The 20,721-nt window shown below is 38.5% G+C and overlaps 1 protein-coding gene across 1 annotated transcript; it reads right to left on the bottom strand.

The window, feature by feature from the left end:
* Positions 1–15: 15 nt before the first annotated feature.
* On the bottom strand, positions 16–20,282 carry zdhhc15a (zinc finger DHHC-type palmitoyltransferase 15a). Its single transcript, XM_036580977.1, has 12 exons — positions 20,195–20,282; positions 17,703–17,729; positions 17,360–17,454; positions 16,412–16,526; positions 12,092–12,161; positions 9,248–9,280; positions 8,998–9,118; positions 7,592–7,724; positions 5,784–5,910; positions 3,789–3,886; positions 1,074–1,133; positions 16–136 (listed from the first exon to the last, which is right to left on the bottom strand). Exons 1-11 carry the CDS (start codon positions 20,280–20,282, stop codon positions 1,090–1,092), a joined length of 951 nt encoding a protein of 316 aa, XP_036436870.1. The 3' UTR covers positions 16–136; positions 1,074–1,089.
* Positions 20,283–20,721: the final 439 nt, after the last annotated feature.

The raw sequence follows: 20,721 nt of genomic DNA, 5'->3' as shown, positions 1-20,721 counted from the left end.
GTATGGAACATTAGAAATACTGTAACAGCTACATGGAAAAATCTTCACGAAAAACCTTCGTTTTCCAGCTGACAGCTTGGTGTAGCAAAGCTCTCGTCTGACCACCCTCAGTGCCTCATACAGCTTCCGAAACAGCCTGAAAGAGCAACATGTACAAACATAATTATGTACTTACCTTAATCTAGAGTCAGTTCTGACATTCAGTCATGGTAAACATTTTGATAACACTGTAGATGCTTTGAACAGCACTGCAAAAGGATGACGCACTAGCATAAGGAATGAGGAAGTCGAATAAAAAAAAACAGGACTTTCTAAAACTGGAGTTCAAAAATGATTAATCTCTACAGAGAAAGTGGGGGTCCTAACTACCACCTGGAAGACCTGGTAGAGACCAAAACTGCCCCATCAGATAAACAGCACTTAAAGATCTCATCTTTGAGAGAGAGGAGAAAATCAAGCTGCTGTTTCGTAAAGTGTGTTTGGGATTACTTAGATCGAGAAAATACTAAACCAACTTCTAAGACTGAACTTTGGAGGTGTGTGCAGATTCTTTGAGGAACTGAAAGTGAGTCTCCTGAAAAGAATGGAAGCTGGAATAAAGAGCGGACAAACTAAACACTGATACATCTGATACTGTATTCAGTTGTTGAAGTTTCTATTAAAACCTCTTACATGGCCATTACACACCAGTGGGTACAAACTTTTATTCTTCTTTAACTTAATAATAACTCAGTCAGTTTGCAGTGTAGTTACTAAATAACACAACTTAAGATGTAATAAGAAAGTTAAGGATATTAACCCCTTAAAACCCAGGCTTATTAAATACTAAAGCATAATATTCAGTAACTACAAGGACTTCAACGCAAACAAGCTGAACTATTTTTAGGTTATAGACATCTGTAATAAAACTTTGGGCCCGCTTTGGTCATTTAAGCGGTTAAATCTAATCATAAACCCAAACTTAACCTTAATTTCGACTCAAAACCGAAATCTAATCTTTACCCTGACGCTTTTCTCATATGTAGAATATGTATGGGGGACTATCAAAATAAAGTGTGACCCATTTTACTTACCTTATAATTACTGCTGTCAGTCATCTATTGCTATGGAAACAGGGCTGTCCTGCTGGGAAACTGCAAAAGTTAAAGTTGGTTAGATAGTGTAGTCCAGGAATGGATTAGCCACAGCACAATGCATACAGACTGACCAACAGTAAGACCACTTTTACATTTAAAAAAAAATACTGAACTTTAATGGAATCAATCAGTTGAGACACTTTTGGTGTGTGAGGTTTGATTATTTAGTTGTAGAGCAAGGGAAAATGCATCCATTTCATCTGCAAGTCATGCAGTTTGGAAAGTAACTGCAGAAAATAACTGCAGTCAGCTTAAATAATTGCAGTTATCTCAAATAGCTGCGATCAGGTGACCATGTTGTAACTGTGACAGGCCTAGGGGTCACTTAAATAGAGAAATTTTAAAATCTGTCAAGCAGACAATGTGTGCAGCGCATTCATTCAGCCAGCAGGGGGCAGCAAGCGCTCACAGTTCAGATGTGTGCAACACTGCAGCATCCTGGTTTCACTTGGTTATTTTCCACTCCTAAGGCTGATCTAAGATCAGCAATCCTCACCACAAAGCACAGGGGGCAGTGTTTACATGCTCAATATCACTGCTCTCAGACAGAATGTGAATGACTGGCACTGAGTGACCTCTCATTAGGTCATTTGTAGCTGCCTTTCATGTCGCTGTTATTTTAAAGGGGAATTCCACCAATTTTTCATCTATTTCGTGTAATTCGGTGTTTGAGATGTGAAGAAAGTCATTCAGAGTGGTTTGATGTGAAATGGTTTATTCAAGAGAAACTGACTCAGATGTCCTTACAGTGGTGGTGATAGGAACCAGACATTTTATTTACTGTCCAAAACCACCAGTGAACCTACACGTTTCTTCTTTGATTTTCTTGTGCTGTTTATCTGATGGGGGCAGTTTTGGTGTCTACCAGGTCTTCCAGGTGGTTGTTAGGAGTCACATTTTGTCTGTAGCTTTAATTTTTTGAAATGCTGCCTGAAAAATGAATAACTTGTACTTGATGGCTGTTTTGACCATTTTGGAGTTTTGTACAGCACTGCAGCTTTTAGAGGCATTAAACTCTTCAGACGTCTGGTTCCTATCACCACCACTGTGAACAATTCTGACTCAGTAAGGCTAAGACACAAACACACACACACACACACACACACACACACACACACACACACACACACACATCCACTCACACACACACACACACACATCCACACACACACACATCCACACACACACACATCCACACACACACACACACACACACACACCATCTAAACCGCTTATCCTCCTGGGTCGCAGTGGGGTGCTGGAGCCTATCCCAGCTGTCGTTGGGCGGAAGACAGGATATACCCCCTCATTGAGTGTGCGCAACTCTGTGCGTGTGCGCTCTTAGCCATCAGTCGGGGTGGGGGTGTTGGTGGGGGCGAGTGTGTGACAGTAACTCTACTCTTTGAGGTAACACACTTAAGATAATGATGGAGAGAGGAGAGAGACAGATAGCCTGCAGAGACAGCGTGAGAAGTGGGCTGAATTTAGTCTCGGTTTAAATTACAGATTGACCAAATCACCACGTTGAGCCCGGACCGGCACACACCGGCACCGAATCAGGCGAATCTCTCAATACTGGATGAGTTGGAGCTGATTAGGTCACTAATTGATGGGGCTGAGGTTGATTAATTACATCTAAATTAATTACATGAAGCCACGTCTGGACTGAAATTCAATGATCTGATTAAAAAGGTGCAGCAAATAGAATTTTTAATTAAAAATTAGATGAAGGTTAAAATGCAATTAAATGATTAATAGTACCACAAAATGGAATTTTCCAAAGGTGATGGCAACTGAACTCAGAAATAAAGTATCGTTACGGATCCCAGTGGTGCTCAAGTATAATTTCTTTTGGGTAAAGTTTGAACCCCAGTGGGAACCCACCAGTTCGTCTAGGCCTGCAGGCGAGGCCTAATGATTTCCAGGAATTAAGACATATGAATCAGAATTTTTTTGTTTATTTTTATTTCATAGAATCATCATGTTTGTTGGATTTAAATCCTGCAAGTATTGTAGTAATGCATGTATTTTTATTAAGTCTTGACTAAAAATAAAAATGCTAAAATATTGAAATGCCCAAAAGAAATTAGTTCAGTTTAATTTGTTTCTTGGTGGTTTCCAGGTAGATACAGCCAAGCGAGCTCTCCCACTGGTTAGGACTTCAGGAGCTGGACTGAAGGCCCTACACGTTAGACTACCAACACAATAGGAAGCGACAGAGAAATCAACCAATCATGTTTTGATTTACACTGGGACCAAACATCACTTTAGGCCTTCTTGAAGTTCTGCATACGTCACTGATTTTAAATATGAGCAGCAGTCTAACCAGGTTGCAGGCAGTTTGTTAGGAATGGAAAACACTGACAGCAGGAATCTGTCACTGTAAAACTGATACATGCAAGCTCAAATATAGGTTAATGTCTGTTAAAAGCTTCAAACAAAACATTTTCAATGTCTTTTACAAGCTTCAAATGTCATGTTTAAACTGTTCACTTAGTGCTAACATACCATTAGAAATCCCATAGGTGGGCAGCAGAAATTAGCATTGTGGTAAAGGTATTTTTAGGAGTTTTAACATTTATGGCCTAAACTGAACTGAAAAAATGAGATAAAATAAAAAATCTGCCAGGACTCTATGGCTGTTTCGCTTACCCACAGTGCCTTCCTGCTCCCAGCATTCAGCACCATTCGCCATGATCAGATGGTGGGTTGTGGTCCGTCTTAGGGGAAAAGAGTGGCCATCGCCTTGACTACAAAGAAAACAAAAAGTGTATTTAAAACCAGGCTGTTTTTCAATCTCTGAATTTGCTTAAAGTGCTCTTCACTAGCGGTCAGTCAATGTATCCTACACTTGGAACGCACAGAGATCTCAAAAAGTACTTCAGATCGAAATAAAATATTTTATTTATTATTAAAAACAAACATCCTTCTACTAGTGGGTTGTCATGTATGTTGCAGCATCAGTTACTCTCTCTTGTCCACTAAGCAAGGCTTAAATATAGAGCTAAATATCTAATCTAAAGGGGAACTCCACCGATTTTGCAAAATTATTGAATCATTCAATGGTTTTTACAAAGACGTAAAAAAAAAATCATTCAGAGTGGTTTGGTGTGAAATGTGCCTTTTTAGAGAAATTTACAGTCAGAATTGTTCACCACTGTAGTACTAGGAACCAGACGTCGTTATGTCTACACTACAAATATCACCATTTTATCTGCTATCCAAAATGGGCCGTGACCTTGCATGTGTCTTATATGTGTTTATATGTAACGTTGATAATGGTAAAATAGTGCTAAATTTGAAAAAATATGTTTTCTTTGGGTACTATTTTTTCCTTACAACACCCTGCGTGCATCTCTCCACCCCGCATGCAGTTTGTACTGTTTGTGTAGGTGTTGTTGCGTCACATGGTGTCAGCAAAACTCGTTTTTCGTAACGTTATTCATCAGGGGAGCTGCGATAGATCACAGCGTGGTGGTGAACTGTGCTGAACCAGGACGCAAAAATAAATGGAGAAAATACAGGATGGTGCGTTTTCCAGTTGCCGTTACAAGTAACAGAAATACTAAATTGTGGCTAATTGTTTTGAAGCTACACACAAATACCGAAGTCGAACAGCTTCACTGATGAAGACTAACGTTTCTCGAGACCAGTGAAAAAATGCAAAGCGGATTTCTTCAAATGCGGCGGCTAAAGAGAGAAAGAGAACGGCTGTTCCCTCTGTTGCATTTTCCGCCACAGAAACTGGAAACAAGGTAAGAAACGTTTGTGAGTGAAATAAATTAGTCTTCCAAAAATATGTAAGAAAACTGTAAAAATAAATGCTAAACAAAACAGCTGGCGTTGGCTGTACTGAACAGCTGTAGTTACAGGCTAGTAACAATATATTAAAAATAAGTTTTAGGTAAAAACTTTATAACAAAACTAACACAAAACAGTGTCTCAGGTCTCAAGTAACACATTCATAACCATTTTTTGTAATAACTTACTGGGATGTAGCTTTTAGAGCCATAAAGTGCTTCGGACGTCTGGTTCCTAGTACTACAATGGTGAACAATTCTGACTCAATAAATTTCTCTAGAAGGGCACATTTCACACCAAACCACTCCAAATGATTTTATTTACATCTAAACTATTCGATGATTGAGTAATTTTGCAAAGTCGGTAGAGTTCCCCTTTATTAGCATAAGGTTTTAATGCTAATTTTTCTACTAGTCTTTTTTTTCAGCAGGATTCTCTCTAAATGAAGTTAATGTGGCTAAAAGCCAGTGGGAATCAGGTGGCATAGTCCAGTTAGCATACAAGCTAACTGGCCCCTGCTAGCTTTCAGTCATTGATATGCTAGCTGTGTACCTACGTTAGCATTTTGGTATCTCTTTCACTGCAACAGGAGAAGATACTCAGCATGGGTCTCAGATAAAGAGGGAGACTCCAAAACTGAAGCAGACGTGCTCTGAACACCACCTAATGCTAATAACTACCACTAGTAGTACTACTCAAACAACAATTAGCCTTTTAGCGTTTTTAGCATTTTTAGCACTTATAATGATCGAGCAATCAGTGCTAAACGCTTTATTTTTATACCCTTACCCTTTATACCCTTAGATTTGCTAAGGGTTTCAGTGAATGTACAAGGGGAGCAATGACCTGCTGGAAACAGGAAGTAGCCAGAGTCTCCAGTCCAGGCCAAACACCTGGAGGATGTTCTCTCTTACGCTCACATCAAATGCTCCGCCATCCGGGCCGTCTGGGAAAAATGGGGCTGATAACCACTCTGAGAGAGATTATTAGTGAGTTAGAGCGATGAAACATTGAAGTTTTGTTACTTCACAATAATGTAGAAATCACTGAGTGAATATAATGTGTAAAATTACATGAAAAGACAATGTTCCGCTCTGGAACTGTAGACAAATGACACTAGCACTACATCAGTGCTTCACCCAGAGCATTCATGAAGCTGGGCGAAGGTCCGATTAGCATTAAAGGGGCTAAAATGAAGAAGGTAACCATCATTATGTTCATTGTAAACATGTCTGGGTCGTTCTCCATTTGGAGTGAGATTTCAGGTGGATACATTTTTTAAAATTCAGTTTCTTTCATCCCAAAACTAAATAATCTAAATATGTCCATTAACAGCGCTGTCGCCTCACAGCAAGGAGGGCCTGGGTTCGATTCCCGGGTCTGGCGACCAGGGTCCTTTCTGTGTGGAGTTTGCATGTTCTCCCCGTGTCTGCGTGTGTTTCTTTCAGGTTCTCCGGTTTCCTCCCACAGCCCAAAGACATGCAGTCAGGCCAATTGGACACGCCAAATTGCCCCTAGGTGTGAGTGTGTGTGTGAATGTATATGTCTGTCTGTCTATCTGTCTGCCCTGCAATGGACTGGTGACCTGTCCAAGGTGTATCTTGCCTTTCACCCAATGACTGCTGAGATAGGCTCCAGCTCCAAAGATCCAAAGAAGCAGCTTAATAGAGCTGAAAATACTGTGTTAAAATGTAAAATAATATTCCTGATAACACCAGTGACCAAAATCTCTGTGACCAGTGAATTTTTTATAAAATACATGTTTTTTTTTAAACATAGTAAAACCTTAATTATATAAAAAGTAAACATGAATCTGTTTTATACAAATTTCTAAGTTAAACCTCTTAAAAATATTGTTTTATATTAAGAATGGTTTGAAAACTGGTTTTGTGACGAGCTGTTTTATAGATGCAGAGCGACTATGAAACAGGATAAAAAGAAAAATCAGAGAATCATAAGGGAAAAGTGTTATTTAATCTTAGCTCAACTGTGTAAATGTACATACTGACTTTTGGAGCTGTGCCTAATATTTTGAGCATCTTTTTAAGCCCTAAGACCTTTGTAACACGGTTTCCCCCCAAATGGAGAATGACCTGTCTACTTGACTTACACAGTGGTGCCACAGTGAGAGTGGTGCCACAGTGAGAGTGGTGCCTAGTTTAAAGACTAGGAAAACCCCTTCTAATGATGAATCTTGAAGGTGGGAGGAACTTTTGTACTACAGCTGCTTTGGGGATGATTTTTAGGGACTGACTGTTTGGAATGCTTCCCCCCTACTGCGTAGCTAATGCAGAAGAAAGGCAGATCACTAACATTAGTGCTACACAGTCAAATATCACATCTCTATTTATTAGCCTCTACATCAGTTGACTTCTTTATAGCTGTGGTGGTCCCGATGGTTGTATGTCATATTTGTGCAGTGCATGATGGGTATTGTAATGAGAGAACATTCATGGATGAAAGACATGAATTTGGTCAAATGAGGGACATGATTTTTGACAAACAACATATAAAAGTCCAATCGTAGGCCAAATTTCCCCTTTAACGCTAAATGGCATTAATGCTAAATGGTTTTCAAATCATTATCATCAATATTTTTGGGTGTAGTACTGTTTATCAACAGAAGTTCCAGGGGATGCACTGAGAGCACGTACCAAGGGTGGTTTTGTTGGTGGCGACCAGCCAGCAGTGGAAGAGCAGCAAACAGGACAGGGTCACCAGAAAGATGGCCGACACCAACGTCAAGAACAGCACATGCAGCTTAGCTGAACTGTCAAACAGCCCGGACTGAGGATGAGAGAGAGAAAGCGAGAGAACAGACCCAGAACGTGCAGAAGTAAGTGAGCATTTGATCAATCCTTTGTAACATATTCAAAAGTTCACTTTGGGTCACTGTGGTAACACTGGCCTAGACCAGGTTCTGTGGTTCTTCAGTGCTGGTTCTGGAGGGATGGTGTCCAGCACAGTTTGCTCAAACATACCTGGCTCAAGTGTTAAATATCAGGTTTTAGCAGGGAACCGAGCGTTGTCAAACACCAGCCCTCCAGGTCAGGAAGTGAAGATCCCCGGCCTAAACTAAACCTTGAAACATCTCGGCCAAAAGCTCAAAGCTACACAACTCAGTTGAGATTCTTTCTACCAAGCTGCATGGGTACAGTAGCACAATACTCCACTAGAATTGCAATAATTGGTCAACAAAGTTGATAAATCGTCAATAACGTTAATGCTAGAAAAAACATTGATGCATCAGTAAAAAACAAAAAATAAAACAAATTCCCCCAGTAATGCTCTGTAGTGTTCATATAGTACACATTGACATTCTGACAGACTATAGGAGGAATAGAGGGTGACTGATATATCGCTGTAATCAGAAGACTACATGATAAATGGTAGCTTTACAGGAGAAGGAATAACCCTATTTTACTTTTAATGTAAGTCAATGGAACCAAAATGTTTTCCGAGTAATTTAGGGTAATTTCTTTTAGTCCATTTATCATGATATATATATATTTCGCCTTCTTCTGTGAAGTTACCATTTTGGAGAAAAAAGTTTGTGCACCCCTGGTCAAAGTAAGTGCACATTTTATTGCACAGTTACTGTTTACTTGATGAATTTAGCATATTTTTAAAAATACACCATAAAACATGGCATAAACATTTTTTCAATATGTTAAACTCAGCAAATAAAAAGAAATTGTGCACTAAAATTAGCATATTTTGTATGCTAGTTTGTTCTCTGTAGAGGACGTGTTCACTTTTTTCTTTTAGAAATAAAAAAAAAATATATATAATTTGACAGGCGTTGTTCAAAAATATGGTTGCAGCCCTCCTCCGCTAAACATGTTGCTTCAAATCTTGGATGCTGAACCTGAACATCTGAGGGAGCCACTTTTACTGTGAGCCAAGGAGTAACGGCACTTTGTCACTTAAATTCTCTGCTAATCTAATCTGCATTAGTACATTAGCACGGTTTTCAGGTGATGTTCTACCTCTAATGGTAAAAACAAACTCTTGATAATTTTAAGTGCCACTAAATGATAAAAACGTGGACATCACTCACCAGCCACAGGTGAATGAAGGAGGGCGTAACTGTGGTGACAATGCAGAGGCAGTACAGTAGGGAATACAGGAGGAAAAGCAGGAAGAACTTGTAGTTGGAGAATCCGATACAGTTATTCAACCTGCACAGACACAGACAGTAAAACAGAGGTTGTTACTGCAATATTATTGTATTATATTATATAATATTACATAATATTACATAATATTATATTATATTATATTATAAAGTTTTAACCAGTTTTACATACCAGAGACAGTGATGATCCATTTTCAACACACAACTGCAGAGAGAGAATATTTTAGTTTTAATATAGTTTTTATAATACATAATGAGGAAGTGACAGAGAAATCAATTATGAAGTTTTGATTTACAATGGGTGTTGATTTTGAATTCTATGTCATTCTGGAAGTTCTAGATATGCCACTGACTGTGAATGCAGGCCGCAGTCTAAGCAGGTTCCGGGTAGTTGTTAGGAATGGAAAGGAATGGTGGCAGGACTCATTACTGAGCCACTGTAAAACTGATACATACAAATTCAAGTAATGTCTAACAAACTTCAAATACAACATATGGAATGTCTTTTACAAGCTTCTGATGTCTGTGTTTAATCTAAAATGGCCAAAGAAATCTTCATGTGCATTGCCATTAGCTTAACACTTACACTAGTAGACTACACAACTAGAACAAATTAGAACAGAAATTAGCATTATTGTAGATGTAGTTTCCCGCAGTTTTTGACCAAAATTCTGACAATTATGTCCCAAATTAAAGGCCTAGCTCTAACAGTCATGGCTCAATTGGTCAATAATATTGTTGATATTGATGACCCTCAGTTTTAACAGTATCAGATTCAATGAGCCTTTTACAAACTTCAAAAATGTCTTCAAATATATGAGTTTAAACTAGAAATGCCAAAAAAAGGTTTTTATGCACAAGCATTAGCTTAGTGCTAACATACTATTAGAAATCCCATAGAGGCACTACCAGGAAATCTGGGTGCCCATGATCAAATAACATTGATTTTCTAAGTGAAAATAAGTAAAGTTAATCAGTTAAGAAAATAAATTATTTGCTGAATTTGAGAACAACAAATTGAGGCCTGTGCAAAAGATAAGACACATTTTATATTTTATGTTTTATTCCTTTCCAATGTGTTAAACTCAGCAAATAAAGTTAAAAAATGTGCACTGAAATTTAAGTGAAATTGCAAATTTAGACACTTTTCCTGTAGAGGACGTGTTAGTTATCTTTTCTACAGAACCTGTCATTTGACCAGGGGTGTTCAAACTTTTGCTTACGACTTTATCGTAGCATTATTGTAGAGGTGTGGATTTTCTTGTTTTTTGATTAAGTTTTGACATTTATGCCTAAACCAATGGCCTAGCTCTGATAGCCAAAGTTCACAACTGGTTTACACAATAAATCCATGTGCAATATGTTTAAAATATCCTTATAATGTAAAGATTTTTGCTTTTTTATTTATAGTGTTTATATTGTTAATTCATCACCATACCCATGGGCAATCTAATAAATACTCCACGTGCAATATTTCCATGTGCAGTACATGTAAAACATAGTGCAAGGATTTTTTTGCTTTTTTGATTTTAGTGTTTATATTGTTAATTTTGTGAAGGATAGAGTTTTTTTTTTGTTTTTTATCTTTACTATTATATATATTGTCTAAACAGTAATAAATAGCAAACTGTAACCGTGTTAAGTACTTTCATTGTTTGTTAATTCTCTTCTTATCCTTATTATCCTCTTTTCTTGAGGGCCTTGCTCTCCTTTTGCTGCTGTAGCACTGATAATTTCCCTATAATGGAATTAAAAAAGGATGATCTTATCTTAAACAGTAAACATTTTTAATGCTGGTGATAATCTAAGATTTACATTTAATTTGTACATTTTATTTATTTTATTTAATGTAAATGAATGTAATTTGTAATCTAATACGGAAATGCACACGGTTCAGTAAAATATCCATCTGTGTGGTAGCCGTGCTGACTCGATTTCAGTGCGCATTTAAGCACTTTGAGTCCAGCTGATCTTGTGACTTGTATGAATGAGTTTGTGGAGGACGAGAGAGTCTTCCATCCGATCACTGTAGCTCTGTGGTCACAGGAACTACTCTCATCTCATTAAAGAGTAATGCGGAGTGTACCTCACACACACGCGCGCATCTGGACGTTAATCAAAGGCAGGTAACCGGAGAGGACAGTGAGTGCGGCTCATTTGAGAGCTTTCTTTCAGCCCACTCAAATAAATGTGACTAAGCACTTCAGCAACATCCTGTAATGCTTCCTCTCTCTCTCTCTCTCCCTCACCCACACTCACACTCTCAACATGCCTAATGCATTAATGTCCTAAACAGATTGACATACATTAAAGCAAACATACCTGCATGCTCCAATGCACATGCAATACTGTGCAAAAGTTAGAGACCACACTTCATTAATTTTCAGTCAAAACAGCAATTAAGTATAAGTTATTTAGTATTTAAAGTGTCCACTCTTCACTTCCATTCCAGCTTCCATTCTTTTCAGGAGACTCACTTTCAAAGAATCTGCAGACACGCCTCCAAAGTTCAGTCTTAGAAGCTGGTTGATCATTTTCTGAAGTAATCAAACACATTCAGTGGTGTTGAGGTCTGGACTCTGGGGTGGTCAGTCCATCGTTCAGCTTCTTTGTTTGATGTGTCCGTCTCCTTTTCTCAGTGAGGTTCTTCTTGACAGCTACACATCCATTTCAGACCCATAGCGCTGAGTCGTCTTCTCACAGTGGAAGGATGGACAGAAACACCTGTGGTTGTTTTCAGATCTGAAGCAGCTTGATTTTCTCCTCTCTCTCAAAGATGAAAGCTTTAAGTGCTGTTTATCTGATGGGGGCAGCTTTGGGGTCTAGCAGGTCTTCCAGGAGGTTGTTAGGAGTCTTGTTTCTCTGTAGCTTTTAATCATCATGATCATCATCATTATTCATCATTAAAAGGAATAACTTGTACTTAATGGTTGGTTTTGACTGGAACCTAAATGAATGGTGGTCTCTGACCTTTACACAGAACTGTTTCACACTAACAAAAACACAGGTTTCTTACATTTGGCAGGCTGAACAGTGATGGCAACGATCTGGCTTAATCAGCTGGCAGTGTCGACAAAACCTGAAAGCTGAGAAACACACACACACACACACACACACACATACACACATCCCTCAGGGTTTAGAAATGTATTCCTGTTTGTCTCACCCCACCTGATACCCTCAGATTAGCACGGTGCTAACTGCACGTCTAGATCATCACACACTCGCCTCAAGCTGTGAGGAGTTGTTCAGTATCTCTAATAGACTTGATTATGTGGTTACTGTATCTCTAAATATGGACAAAAGCACACACAAAATTCAGATTTCAAAAAAGGCTGCAGCTGTTTTTAGCACTGTGGGTATTTTTGTTGACTTCTGAAAACAGCTTCAAATCTCTTTCAAAAACTCCAGAGCTCTTTTTCCGACTTACTGTGAGCTGTGAATATGCCATAATTAGATCTGCCATAATTAGAGCTTTTAACTGTCTGGATATCTTTGAGTTGTCATTGTTTACTGCAAAGTTTCCAAAAAGACCTCTGCAGTGAGAAACTGTGGTCTAACAGTTCACAGAGCAGCAGGAAAATCCCTTCTTGGATCAAGAGAAGTCCGTTCAAAAAGGTGAGTATATTTTAATACTACCTCTTTTTTTATATGGTGAATTCACTGAGTTACTCAGTGACTCACTGAGTGACTTCTGAGCCTGTACTTTTGAGTTTTGCAGTCTGAAATTTTGTAGTAAATAAATTCACATGGACTTGTTGCAGGGATAGTGCATTCCTTTTTGTTTTTTTTTGTTTTTTTTGCCTTGCTGTATTGCAGTGAAGTTTGTAAAGGTTAGCATTTGCAGTGATTGTTACACTATTAGCCTGACAAAATTCTGTGAACACCTGACTGCAGCCCCACAGTTTGGTTTTTCCAACTTGATTATAGTCTGACAAAAGTTTTTCCCAATTTGAGTGAAGCCCAATAAAATTCTCTCTGATCCCAACTGTAGCCTGACAGAATTTTGTCTCAGAACTAAATAAAATTTCTACCCGAAGCTGACTATATTCTGACAAAATTCTGTCCCAACTTAACTGTAGCCCAACAAAATTCTGTCCAAACCCAACTGGAGCTTGACAAAATTATTTCAGAACTTGACTGCAGCCCACAAAAATCTGTCTGAACCCGACTGTAGCCCAACACAATTCTGTCTGAACCCGACTGTAGCCCAACAAAACTGTCTGAATCCAACCATAGCCCAACAAAACTCTGTTTGAACCCACCCATAATCCAATAAAATTTTGAGTGAATCCGACTGTAACCTGACAAAATTGTCTGAATCTGACTGTAACCCATCAAAATTCTGTCTGAATCCTACTGTAGCCCAAAAAAACTGTTGGAACCCATCTGAAATCAAATAAAATTGTTTGAATCCAACTGTACATAATCCAACCCGACAAAGTTGTCTGAAACCAACTGTAACATGACAAAGTTCTGTCTGAATCTGAAGGTTACCCAACAAAATTCTGTCTGAATCTGACTGTGACCCGACAAAAGTCTGTCTGAATCTGAATGTAACCTGACAAAATTTTGTCTGAATCCAACTGTAACCTGAAAAAAACCTGTCTAAACCCAAATGTAGCCCACAAAATTCTGTCCGAATCCGACTGCAGCCCACAAAATTCTGTCTGAACCCAAATGTAAACCTACAAAATTCTGTCAGAACCCAACTATAGCCAACAAAATTCTGTCCCAACCTGACAGTAGCCAGACAAAATTCAGTCCCAACCTGATTGTAGACCAGCAATATCCTGTTCCAATTTGACTGTAGCTGACAAAAATTGTGTGAACCTGATTTTAGCTCAACATGATTTTCTTTCTGACTCTGAACCTCACAAGATTTCTATCAGAACCTGTCTATAGTCTAACTAAATTCCATCCCAAACCAACTATAGCTCGACAAAATTCTGTCCCAATGTAACTGTAACCCAACAAAATTCTTTGCCAACTCGACTGTAGCCAACAAAATTCTCCAAACCTGACCTGAACACAACCACCACCTATAGACCAAATAAAACATGACATTCCTAATGACACTGACAGTTACATTACCGTGTAGCTTGAAAATATCCACCTATCCACTTTAACTAAAGCAAGGATGAATGCAGGTCAAAATCAATTTGACAAATGATGTCTGAACCCAACCAAATCTGACATAAACAGTAATGAATTATTGGGATTAACTGATTAATCTATCAACTATTACTCTATTTTTCAAAACCATTATGCCTTCTGCTGATTCCTCACACTTTGCTCCTGTCACAGCACCAGAGTAATCATTGCAGCCCGACAGAACAGAGACGAAAAACAGGTACAAAGTCTCAGCACAGCCATTCTGAATAAATAAAACTCTCAAAAAGCAGGCAGGGGAGTCACGTTGCAGCACCCTGGAGGAACAGGGGGTTAAACGCTCAAAGGAAGGGCAGAGACATTAGAACCAGCTGCCCTCCCCTGACCAAGTCAACAACCCCGCTGCCTTGAGCAATTTGAGCCAGTAGCCCTTCTGTTCCTAATGAGGAGTTCTGGCTATTACCACCTGATTCTGAGATAGCAGTCATGCTGGATGTTCCTGAAGATGTAAAAAATGCATCAGTGCCTCGTGATGAATCGATCTGAAGGTGGTGATTCAACTGTTTCCACCTGAGGATGTTACAGTCATGTATAATCAATTCGCAACTATGCAAACTACTTTGTCAGGCTACAGTTAGGAAGGGACAGAATTTTGTCAGGGTACTGTCAGGTTCAGAAAGAATTGAATTGAGCTACAGTCAGATTGGGACAGAAGAATTCTGTATGGCTACAGTTGGGTTCAGACAGAATTTGGATGGCCAAATTAGGGTTCAGTTAGAATTTTGTCAGGTTACTATCAGGTTCAGACAGAATTTTGTTGGGCTACAGACTGATTCAGGCAGAATTTCAGTCAGATTCAGACAGAATTTTCTTGAGCTACAGTCAGATAGGGACAGACAGAATTTTCTTGAGCTACAGTCAGATTGGGACAGACAGAATTTTCTTGAGCTACAGTCAGATAGGGACAGACAGAATTTTCTTGAGCTACAGTCAGATAGGGACAGACAGAATTTTCTTGAGCTACAGTCAGATTGGGACAGACAGAATTTGTTAGGCTACAGTCGGATTGGGAAAGACAGAATCTGTTAGGCTACAGTCGGATTGGGACAAACAGAAGTTTGTTGAGTTACAGTCAGATTGGGACAGAAGTTTGTTGGGCTACAGTCGGATTGGGACAGACAGAATTTTGTTTGGCTAGTCGGATTGGGACAGACAGAATTTTGTTGGGTTACAGTTAGATTGGGACAGACAGAATTTTGTTGGGTTACAGTCGGATTGGGACAGAATTTTGTTGGGCTACAGTCGGATTGAGACAGACAGAGTTGTTGGGTTACAGACGGATTGGGACAGACAGAATTGTTGGGTTACAGTCAGATTGGGACAGACAGAATTTTGTTGGGTTACAGACGGATTGGGACAGACAGAATTTTGTTGGGCTACAGTCGGATTGGGCACAGACAGAATTGTTGGGTTACAGACGGATTGGGACAGACAGAATTGTTGGGCTACAGTCGGATTGGGACAGACACAATTTTGTTGGGTTACAGTCAGATTGGGACAGACAGAATTGTTGGGCTACAGTCGGATGGGGAGAGACAGAATTGTTGGGCTACAGTCGGATTGGGACAGACAGAATTTTGTTGGGTTACAGTCGGATTGGGACAGACAGAATTGTTGGGCTAGTCGGAAAGTGTAACTACTTCTAAGACTGGACTTTGGAGGTGTGTCTGCAGAAACTGAGAACCTGAAAGTGAGTCTCCTGAAAAGAACGGAAGCTGGAATAAACGTAAACACTCAAACATCTGATATTAGATTTAGTTGTTTAGACCTCTGTGTTATTCTATGTCAAATATATGTTTTCTGCTTTTTTCCCAGATGTTGAAATACGAATAACTTTCACTTAATGGCTGTTTTGACTGGAAATTATATAAGTGAAGGGTGTTCTCTGACTTTTACATAGCACTGCCAGTCAAATATGACATTTTCTTCTTATCTGATTAACATTTTATTTATTGATTCCAGGAGGTATAACTGAGACTGATGCCTCATTCTCAGTGAGGTCTAATTCTGGTAGAATGGCTCATGCAAATAAATAAATAAATAAAGACTAAAGACTAAAAATTAACTGTGCTGCAGCATCAGCAGACAATCCTGTGTCTAAGTGTATCGTGTAACCTATAGGGTGTTTGTTTGTTTGTTTGTCCTGCTTGTTGAGTCTATTTACCTCCGGTCGCTGTGCGTGTGTGTAACGGAAGCTCGTGTGCAATCTTGTCGAGGATTTCCCCCTTCAGCTCTACACTGTCCAGCAGATCATAGTGCTGAGTGTCCGGGAGGTGGAACTACAACACACACACACACACATACACACACACACACACACACACACACACACACTTAAGCAGATTGCAGTAGGTGAAGTAGAGGTTTTGTTTTACACTCATTTGTAGCATCACTCTTCGGAGGCGGTAAACTTTAGACTTTGATTAATTGGATGGGATATTGCCCCTGCTGATGCCCCCCCTGAACTGCACAGCTTTGAGTTTTCTCTGCGCTGACACACACATGTCAGGCTCTCACTCACTGACCATTCTGTGGGGTGACAGTCGGGTTCAGACTTCAATTCTGTCAAGGATAAGTTGTTAAACTGGGACAAAAACAAAAAGCTGTGCAGCTCTGTGGAAAGCAGGGGCAGTAATTGAGCCGTCAATGTCAACTGCATTAGTAATCAAGTAATCTAGCAATTTTTCTGACATGTAATCTTATTTTAATGGTCTGTACAGGCCAGCTCTGCTTAAACATGAACGTGTGAAGCATTTAAAACTCGTAACAGACATTTACAGTATATTTTTTGTCATTTGTAAGCTTCAGTTTTATAGCTGTCTGTTCAGCTTTTCGGCCCAGACCTACTTACACTGATCAGGCATAACTTTATGACCACTTCCTTGTTTCTACACTCATTGTCCATTTTATCAGCTCTACTTACTATATAGGTGCACTTTGTAGTTCTGTTAGCCCCCTTTTACCCTGTTCTTCAGGACCCTCATCAACTGTGTGAGTGTCAGATAATTTCAGAGTCCTGTAACTGTAAAGCTGCTGAAGTGCATCTCCATTATCAGAAGTTCTTCTGGTGCTGATGTCAGCCCAGCAGAGTGTGTAAGAGGAACGTTCCTACCGTGGAGGAAGGACTCGAGGGTCCGGTGGAGAGAGTTTTCCAAAAACACCAGCAGAACATCAGAAAACACACATGGAACACTGACAGGTACACTACTGAGAGAGAGAGAGAGAGAGAGAGAGAGAGAGAGAGAGAGAGAGAGAGAGAGAGAGAGAGAGGAGAGAGAGAGAGAGAGAGAGAGAGAGAGAGAGAGAAAAAGAGAGAGCGAGAGAGAGAGATGAGAGAGAGAGATGAGAGATAGTTCAATTGACTTGTTGCTAAGTACTGAAGCAGACTGAGTGAATGTAAAGTGAATGTATGGTGCGGGTTAAAGGTTAAAGGTGTGGCACTGTGATGCTCTTACCTCTGTGTGTGCTGCACTTCAGAGTGACTGCAGAGAGAAACACAGCAGCACCATCACTCAACACAGGCTGAACTGACTATTCCCTCAACATCAACAGAGATGATAATCTACATCAGTACAGAATATCTACAACATCAGCACAGATGATAATCTACAACATCAGTACCGATAATAATCTACAACATCAGTACAGATAATAATCTACAACATCAGCACAGATAATAATCTACAACATCAGTACAGATCATAATCTACAACATCAGCACAGATAATAATCTACAACATCAGTACAGATGATAATCTACAACATCAGTACAGATCATAATCTACAACATCAGCACAGATCATAATCTACAACATCAGCACAGATAATAATCTACAACATCAGTACAGATAACAAGCTATAACATCAGTACCGATAATAATCTACAACATCAGCACAGATGATAATCTACAACATCAGTACAGATAATAATCTACATCAGCACAGATAATCTACATCAGCACAGATGATAATCTACAACATCAGTACAGATAATAATCTACATCAGCACAGATAATCTACATCAGTACAGATGATAATCTACAACATCAGTACAGATAATAATCTACATCAGCACAGATAATCTACATCAGTACAGATGATAATCTATAACTTCAATACAGATGATAACCTACAACATCAGTACAGATAATCTACAACATCAGTACAGATAATAATCTACATCAGCACAGATAATAATCTACATCAGCACAGATAATCTACATCAGTACAGATGATAATCTATAACTTCAATACAGATGATAACCTACAACATCAGTACAGATAATAATCTACAACATCAGTACAGATGATAACCTATAACATCAGTACAGATGATAACCTACAACATCAGTACAAATACTAATCTATAACATCAGTACAGATGATAATCTATAACATCAGTACAGATGATAATCTATAAGATCAGTACAGATGATAATCTATAACATCAGTACAGATGATAACCTACAACATCAGTACAAATAATAATCTATAACATCAGTACAGATGGTAATCTACAACATCAGTACAGATGATAATCTACAACATCAGCACAGATAATAATATATAACATCAGCACAGATAATAATCTACAACATCTCAGATAATAATCTACATCAGTACAGATAATAATCTATAACATCAGTACAGATAATAATATATAACATCAGTACAGATGATAATCTACAGCATCTCAGATGATAATCTACAACATCTCAGATAATAATCTCCATCAGTACAGATAATAATATATAACATCAGTACAGATGATAATCTATAACATCAGTACAGATGATAATCTACAGCATCTCAGATGATAATCTACAACATCTCAGATAATAATCTCCATCAGTACAGATAATAATATATAACATCAGTACAGATGATAATCTATAACATCAGTACAGATAATAATATATAACATCAGTACAGATGATAATCTACAACATCTCAAATAATAATCTACAGCCGTACAGATAATAATATATAACATCAGTACAGATGATAATCTACAACATCAGTACAGATGATAATCTATAACATCAGTACAGATAATAATATATAACATCAGTACAGATGATAATCTACAACAAACAACTGAACAATTAAAATCAATATAAACACACAAACAAGAACAATATCTAAAAACAAACAGTTACAACTACTACTACTAATAATGATAATGCTGAAATAGTGCTGAGTCAAGTTTAATCTCAGTTATGCTTCTGTTTCCCAAATGTGACCCAATAATTAAGACGTACATTTTGAGAAATGTCTCAGCAAAACGGGTTCTAGATAGTACCAAAAGTGTTCTTTGCCTTGTAACAATAGTGGAACCCTTTTTGGTGCTATATAGAACCCTTTCCAAAAAGGTTTTATGTAAAACCATCTACAGCACATTCTTAAAAACCTTTCACAATGCAAAGAACCGTTTAAGCATGCAAAGGGTTCTTTGAGTGTTTATGGTTCTACACAGGAGCATTTTCTTTACTAAAGGGTTCTTCCATTGTTATGATGTCAAGCTTATAACAACTGAAGAACCCTTTGGGTGCTATACAGAACCCTTGTCAGAAAGGTCCTATATAGAACAACCTACAGCACTTTCTCCATTAATCTGAGGAAACCATTTTATGATGCAAAGAACTCTTTAATCATGCAAAGGGTTCTTTGAGTGATCATGGTTCTATATAGAACCATTTTTTTTTACTAAAGAAACATCATCTTTTTTAAGTGTGTAACAACAGAGGAACCATTTTTGGTGCTATATAGAACCCTTTTCAAAAAGGTTCTATATAGAACCATCTACAGCAGATTCCTAAGAACCCTTTAATTATGCAAAAACACTTAGAGCAAAAAGTTCTTTTTGTGCTCATGCTTCTATATAGAACCATTTTCTTGACTAAAGAACCCTTAAAGAACCATCATTATGAGAGTAAATTAAACTTACACAGACAGAGCTGAATGACATAAGCGTAGTAGGACCACACGACCACGGCGGTCACTATCAGTACCGGAACCCACCGGAGAACCTTCATACTGGAACAGCAGCAGCTTCTAACCTGCCGCGGCGAACAGGGCTGATTTAGGCTTTTAAAACCCACCCGTATTCCGGCAGGCCCCGCCCTTTGCGCCTCTATTGGTTAGTTCATTTTTTTTTAACTGCCACAAAAAAATGTAACGAGAGGTACAAATAACATTCAATTACCGACAGTATACATACATTTACTGCCGGAAGTGCGTAGAGAAAATAAAAAGAATAATGAATTAATAATAAATAAATAAATGACAATTCCATCAAATGATATTCAATTCTTTGAACGCATTGATTGTCTTTAGTGCTTTATTTCACGAGTATCGTATAAAAATACTGCATTAAAAACTGCACACAATTAGCTACAGAGACCATTTAATACTTTATGAATATGAAATCTCTCTTCTGTGTGATATACTAATTTATAATTCTCTCCAAACTCG

The sequence above is a fragment of the Colossoma macropomum genome, unplaced genomic scaffold (genome assembly GCF_904425465.1).
Source record: "Colossoma macropomum unplaced genomic scaffold, Colossoma_macropomum, whole genome shotgun sequence".
Lineage (NCBI taxonomy): Eukaryota > Metazoa > Chordata > Actinopteri > Characiformes > Serrasalmidae > Colossoma > Colossoma macropomum.
The sequence above is the reverse complement of the archived record's forward strand: the minus strand, read 5'-3'. Positions and strand labels throughout refer to the sequence as shown.

What these genes read in the sequence shown, in the direction of transcription:
- zdhhc15a (XM_036580977.1), bottom strand. Translation starts at nt 20,282, where the DNA reads ATGAAGGTTCTCCGGTGGGTTCCGGTACTGATAGTGACCGCCGTGGTC. An exon ending in TGTCATTCAGCTCTGTCTGT is followed by an intron (nt 17,730 to 20,194) that starts GTAAGTTTAATT and finishes TTCTCTCTGCAG; the next exon opens with TCACTCTGAAGTGCAGCACA. An exon ending in CTACTTCCTGTTTCCAGCAG is followed by an intron (nt 3,887 to 5,783) that starts GTCATTGCTCCC and finishes TTTTCTTTGTAG; the next exon opens with TCAAGGCGATGGCCACTCTT.